This window comes from Saccostrea cucullata, unplaced genomic scaffold (assembly GCF_032062105.1).
Source record: "Saccostrea cucullata isolate Sc308-1 unplaced genomic scaffold, CSIRO_AGI_Scuc_v1 ctg3096, whole genome shotgun sequence".
Taxonomy (NCBI): domain Eukaryota; kingdom Metazoa; phylum Mollusca; class Bivalvia; order Ostreida; family Ostreidae; genus Saccostrea; species Saccostrea cuccullata.
In genome coordinates, this window is record NW_026933868.1 from 7,463 (window position 1) to 14,222 (window position 6,760).

The 6,760-nt window shown below is 33.4% G+C and overlaps 1 protein-coding gene across 1 annotated transcript; it reads left to right on the plus strand.

The window, feature by feature from the left end:
• Positions 1-272: 272 nt before the first annotated feature.
• Positions 273-1,082, plus strand: LOC134239521 (GTPase IMAP family member 4-like). Its single transcript, XM_062721693.1, has one exon. It carries the CDS (start codon positions 273-275, stop codon positions 1,080-1,082), a length of 810 nt encoding a protein of 269 aa, XP_062577677.1.
• Positions 1,083-6,760: the final 5,678 nt, after the last annotated feature.

The following is a 6,760-nucleotide window of genomic DNA, read 5'->3' on the forward strand; positions in this document are numbered from 1 at the left end:
GCAAACAGAAATCATCGCTTGACATGCCAAAGAGACGGAACTTGACTCACTTTCCCTCTTATACATGTAAATTTATTTTTTATTTTATTCACTTATTTATTTTAAAATTTGAATTCGAAGATGAAGTGAGGCTTGTGCTACTTGGTAAAACTGGTAGTGGAAAAAATGTGTCGGGGAATTGCATTTTGAATAATAAAGCATTTGAGTTTGATATTGGTGGAAGATCAGTTACTAAACGATGTTCCCGCGGCTGCGTTCGTCGCTTCGGTAAAATGATCCATGTTATTGATACTCCTGGAATATTTGATACACGAACTCCAGAGGATGAGATTTTGATGGAGATCACGAAATGCGTCTTACTCACTTCGCCTGGACCACACGCTTTTCTAATGGTACTTTCAGTCAGAAACCGATTTTCACAAGAGGAGAGAGAATCAATAGAAAAGTTTGTTTCATTTTTTGGCAAAGACATATTCAAGTATTTTATTGTTCTCTTTACTGGGAAAGATGATCTTGAAAGAAATGAATTAAGTGAGGAGGAATACATTAGTAAGGTACCAGATCCACTGAAAGAGATTTTGAGAAAATGTAATAATAGGTATATATTTTTCGACAATTTTGCAACCGAGGAAAAAAAGAATGAACAAGTACAGTGTTTGTTGGATCTTGTAAAGAGAAACATTGGTGAAAATGGGTCGTACTATTCAAATGCTGACTTCAAAGCGGTTGAAAAAGCTATGCAAGACCTAGAGAAGGGCGTTTCATCCCAGTCAAAAGTAAATTATCGGGGATGTCAAGCTGCAGTGGTGAAGGATCAGAACGCACAAATAATTCCTCGGGACCCTGAGGATGGTGCTCCATCCCTGTCAAAAGTTAATTATCGGGAGTGTCAAGTGGCTCTGGATAAGGAGCAGAACGCACAAACAACTCCTCGAGAACATATAAGACAAGAAATCGAAGATGAAAACCAGAGAACATTTGAGAAGATACTCAAAATTATAGAAGTTGTTGGAGAGTTTATCCTCAGAGGATTGGCCTTGTATCTCAACAGCAAAGCTTCGAGCTCAGCCTACAAACCTTAAAAAGGAGCTGCTATGGAAAAAGAAGCTGTGGCCTATAGGAAAATAAATTAAGATTAAATTAAAATGTAGAAAAAAATATACTTCAGACATGTTTTCTTGTATAAAACAAAACATTTGTGTAAGATGTTCTACATGGATTCATTTTTGTTCACTAATTTTGAAAGCATTTTTTCTTTCAATCTCAGCATAAGAAACAGGTCTACTCTTACTTTTAAACGAAATTCAAGCTTCTTACATATTCATAAACTGTTGGATATTTTCATCTTCAGCCAAGTTCAATGGGTTTTTAATCTTTATTTTTAATATAAATATCTGCATTGGCTTGAAGTAAGGTACATCAGATATCAGTTCCAACTTTCTCTTCATCCTCTTGTTTTGTTTTTGTGAACTACGAAATAAATCAGTAGAAATACTAACAATTCTCTTGTTATATATGTATCAGCTTCTTGACATTAGACATAATTTTGAAGATTATGAACAATTATGTAGCTCAAAAGTCCAATAAAACAAATAAAGAGCAGAAAAACAACGCTCTCCAAAAATAATGTGCTAGGAGATGCCATGGAGGAGAAAGCATTCTCTGTCGACTTGTCACATCCACTGTCCATGTCTAATAAGGGCAACAGGAAAATCAGTAGGCCCGTAGACAATTTTTAATTTGGAAATTATGGCCTAATAATGTTTGAAAAACATCAACCTACAATAAACCTGACGATGGCGCAGCAACACACAACCTGTCATCAACAGGCTTGTAAGCTTTGTTTGTTTGTTTTCTTTTTTTTGTGCATCACCATTTTTTGCTCTATCTTTATGATTAGGCCAAAATAAAAAAATACTTTTGTTTTCCCTAACGCGACCGACCCAATTAAATAGCGCCGACTGAAAATATTTTTTAAATAAGATGATTTAAAAAAAATGTTTTATTGTTAACCAAGTTTTATAAAATACAATTTCATCAAAATCATTTTTTATCAGAAAGGCCGATATTGTTCTACTGTGGTTTTCAGGCATTTGTTGGAAACTAAAAGGCGTCCAGATGTGATTACAGAGAATTAGTTCTTCATAAAACAACGGTGACGACTCTATCTTATTTCTTTAGCTAATTAGAATTCTTCACTCTGGAAACAATTCAAGAAAAAATTTTACCATGATTAATTAAGAGTGCTTCTGGGGTGTCTTGGTGTCTCCTGTGTGTGAGTGAATAAATTTTCTAAAGGGACGTTTAAGAACGAACAAACAAACCTGTCTGTTGAATTTAAGGTACGTCATACATGGTAATGTCCGCCTCATGAGCAGATGAGGGGCCCACCTAGTGAACTTATATTCAATTTCATTTTGCATTTTATTTAATTTGAGTATTGATCTAATAACCAGTTCATCTATATTATTATGTTTACTATATGCCAACATAGAACCATAAGAGTTGTTGTAAATACATCGGCATATTCATCCTGTTAAATATAATTCAGATGTCCTTTCTTCATGCCTTTATTTATGGGTTAAACTTCGTGACTATGACATTGTATGTAGCATTTTTATCATTTGTAGATCTGTTCAATTAAAGATTGTTTACATACCCTTTCCAAATAGTTTTGAAATCATGATTCAGCTTCCTCAGACCTCCAGTGTATTTTCATTAATTAGGCCCTTGAATATTGGTTGTTTCTTTGCTTTTAATCCCTTCGAGATTTGTTTGGTCCAAATTGAGTCGTACTCAGCACTTTTTTGCCATTTAGCAGTGGGGGGGGGATTTTTTGAGCCAGCATCTGATGAGACAATAGACGTAAGTTTTGGTCCCTTTTGAAGGACCGTATTCAACGTTCATTATTGGGATTTGAACTTGCGACTTAAAATTAGCCGCTTACTTCTTAACTCAATAGAAAATGCTCTAGAACCACTGCAAATCCCATTGCCCCCCCCAAAAAAGTACACTGGTTGTCTATAAGCACTAGAGGTTGGTGGAATGTTTGAAAAAATATACTCGGATGTCCGGTCTTTGCGTATTTGAGAATCTTGTCTGTTTTTTATTCGATTTATATAAATGTACTCTGCCGTGAGATATTTCAGAAGTTCAACTGAATAACAGCTGTGAATTAATTAATCACGAATTTTGCTTTTTAACGGCATATGTATGATACTTGTCATGTTGTTTACAAATCGCTTTCTTTTGTACTTTAAATTTCTTATTTATAAAGGTAATTTTCCATTAAATTTTTAATGTATTTTCAAAGCTGCTGTCAGAAAAGAAAATTGTTTACCTACCGAACCAACTTGAGAATTTATGGTCGGGTTAGGGGAAACAAAGATATTTTTAATTCCGGCCTTAGTAAGATTTGTTAGTAAATGTAGATGTTTTTTTAAGGTTAATTAATTGGGATTTCTTTTATATGACTAGTCACTATGAATCTAGTCAGAGTTCCCGTGATCCTATATCCTAGCCAATGACGTATTTTTGTTGTGTTTTATAAGTTGTCTTTTTTGTCGCTTTATTATACCCCCCGCTTGAAAAGCGGGAGGGTATATAGTAATCGTTAATTCCGTCCGTCCGTCCGTCCGTCTGTACGTCTGTCCGTCTGTCTGTCCGTCCGTCTGTTACGCTTTGGGGTACCCATCTCTTATCCGTAACTCCTCTCATACCACTGAATGAAATTTGATGAAACTTTCACAGAATCTTTATTACATATTGCCATTGTGCACCTCCTATTTTACTTTTTGATCCGACACATATTTTGGGTTTCCCGGCCACAGGAAAACATGGACTTTTTCACCACTTATAACCATAGGGGAGGCGGGGGGTATCATTTAGTGAGCTCATCGCTCACAGTACCTCTAGTTTATTTAATGACATTTTCACTCATATAACGTTCTTTCTCTCATTTCATAATGAACGTGATTCGGCCAAAACCGACATGCGAATTCCAGGTTTTGCCTAGAGTTTTACATGGAAAAATATTTGGGTAACAATTCTCATTAATTGACGTAATCAAAGTTTAATTTTAAAACTTCTATGCAATTTTTTTTTATCCCTTAGATACCTCAATTTTTGCAAAAACCACCAACCATTCTGTTTTAGTTTTTATACTTGTAAAAATACATATACGAGGGCCGTTCAAAAATTACGCGGACTTGTTGCACAGAAGAAATATTTCACAAATAATATAAAAGAATCTTTACTTATATGGTCTTCAAAATTTCAAATCAAAATGTTGTAAACTGGTATTAATTTTGAGTGATTTTTCAGGACATACCATTAAGTCACGGCGCAGCAAAATCTTCGACGTCACAAGCATTATAAAAATATGTGATTGAGCTTTCATTTTCTCAACTTTTTCCCTTGAGTACCTGTATAGTTTGAGTTACCTTATCTACTCAACATCAAAACACCATTTCTTGTCAAGCTTTAAATCTATTAAACAAGTAAAGAATATTTTTTTTGTTTTAAAACCAAAAACTACTTATGAGATATAGTGTGATATTGGTGACTCTCAATCACTTTCTTTACAGTCCGGATAAAGTTAACTTTTAGTCTATAATCTTCTTCCCATCCTCCCGTATAGCCTTTTTACAGAGGTCTAACTGTCTAAAATTTCAATTTGCTATTTGTGGGCGAATATCACGAGTAGCCTAGTTTACTACATGTTTTATTATGCATATTTTGGATCTATGTTGCCGATATCTCGAGCATTACACATATTTTAACAAAAGTGTGGTGCGCCGTCAATTCAGGAGACGTCATTTTCACAGTCGTTTTCACGGGAATTGCAACAGAGAAAAATCACTATATTTCTGTTAGTCCTTCAAATATTACGTCCGAAATCTAAACACATAATAATAGAACAATTTAAAGGTACATTTGAGAAAATTGTTGAAAAATATCTCGAATTTTAGAAAATCAATGAGTTAAGTTTTTGAATCCGCATGCTTTTGCTTCAATTTTTTTGTCGTGCGCCGTACCTCTCCATCAACGATATCAACATACCGATAATTTTAGTATATATTTTTTTAAAATAATTAAATTTTGCCCAAAATTTATTGGAATCTTTAAGATACATATTTCTGTGAAATTTTTTAACTATATGACGTCTGTAAGAGGAAATAATAGCACAGTCCGCGTAATTTTTGAACGTCCCTCGTATCTACTGTTTTTGATGCTCTCTACAATTTTCATACCCCCCGCTTGAAAAGCGGGAGGGTATATAGTAATCGTTAATTCCGTCCGTCCGTCTGTCTGTACGTCCGTCCGTCCTTCCGTCCGTCTGTTACGCTTTGGGGTACCCATCTCTTATCCGCAACTCCTCTCATACCACTGAATGAAATTTGATGAAACTTTCACAGAATCTTTATTAAATATTGCCATTGTGCACCTCCTATTTTACTTTTTGATCCGACACATATTTTGGGTTTTCCGGCCACAGCAAAACATGGACTTTGCCATTATAACTATATGGAGGCGGGGTTATATTTTAGTGAGCTCATCGCTCACAGAACCTCTAGTTTTTTTTTTTTACAGTTATGATAGATTTCCCTTATATCTCATTCAATTAACTATTTGTATTGAGCTTTATAAATTATATTATCTTTTTTCTTTATTTACTTTATTAAATGATATTTATTACGTTGTTCCTTTTTTCCATTATGTACGTGTTCAGCAAAAACCGAGATGCGAATTGCCAGTTTTTGAATTGATCTGTACAAAATCTTTGGATATAACTTATATTTACTGATAAGATCATGTATCGGTCAGAAAATATGCAAAAAATTGAGTTTACACGAGATTGTTGATATCCTTGTTTCTTTAACTCATATGTCAATAGCTTGTCTACATGTAAAATATGAAAATTTTAAGTATCATTTTTAAAAAATTTAGTCACACTAACGAAGTCGAAGACTAGTCGAGAAGAATAAACATATTGCGAATTCCCAAAGAAAGATAAATTTCTGAAGACAACATTCAGTGATACTTGAAGTATTTTTGAAGTCATTATTATCATTTATATGTTAAACAATACACAAAAAATCAAGATATGTTATTAAGAATGATTACAATAATTAATAGCTGTACTTATTCATGCTAATATCCAAAATTATTGATATAATTAAAAAAGAGGAAATTTTGTCTTAATATTACCAATTCCGAAGCACAGTAAAAAAAATTATTTTTACTTCCTACCATTGGAAATTAGTTTTTTATTTAAGGACAGATGATGCAAACTTTTGTCAAAACATTTGAAAATAACATTTTAGGTCATGTTTTTAATGAATAAAATTACGAAAGCCGGATAGGCTCATTTCTGAGAAGATAAAAAAAAAATTTAACTCGTTATAACGACTTAGTTACCTCGTTATAACGAGTTAGTATCTCGTTATAACGACTTAGTTACCTCGTTATAACGACTTAGTTATCTCGTTATAACGAGTTAATTATCTCGTTATAACGAGTTGATTATCTCGTTATAACGACTTAGTTATCTCATTATAACGAGTTAGTTATCTCGTTATAACGAGTTAGTTATCTCGTTATAACGACTTAGTTATCTCGTTATAACGAGTTAATTATCTCGTTATCTCGTTATAACGAGTTAATTTTTCTCGTTATAACGAGTTAATTTTCTCGTTATAACGAGTTAAAAACTGATCTAAAGTTGATATATCTAAATGATGGGAAGTAAAGTAGTATA

Bases quoted from the DNA above. Each gene is read 5' to 3' on its own strand.
- LOC134239521 (XM_062721693.1), top strand. From the start codon at position 273: ATGATCCATGTTATTGATACTCCTGGAATATTTGATACACGAACTCCA.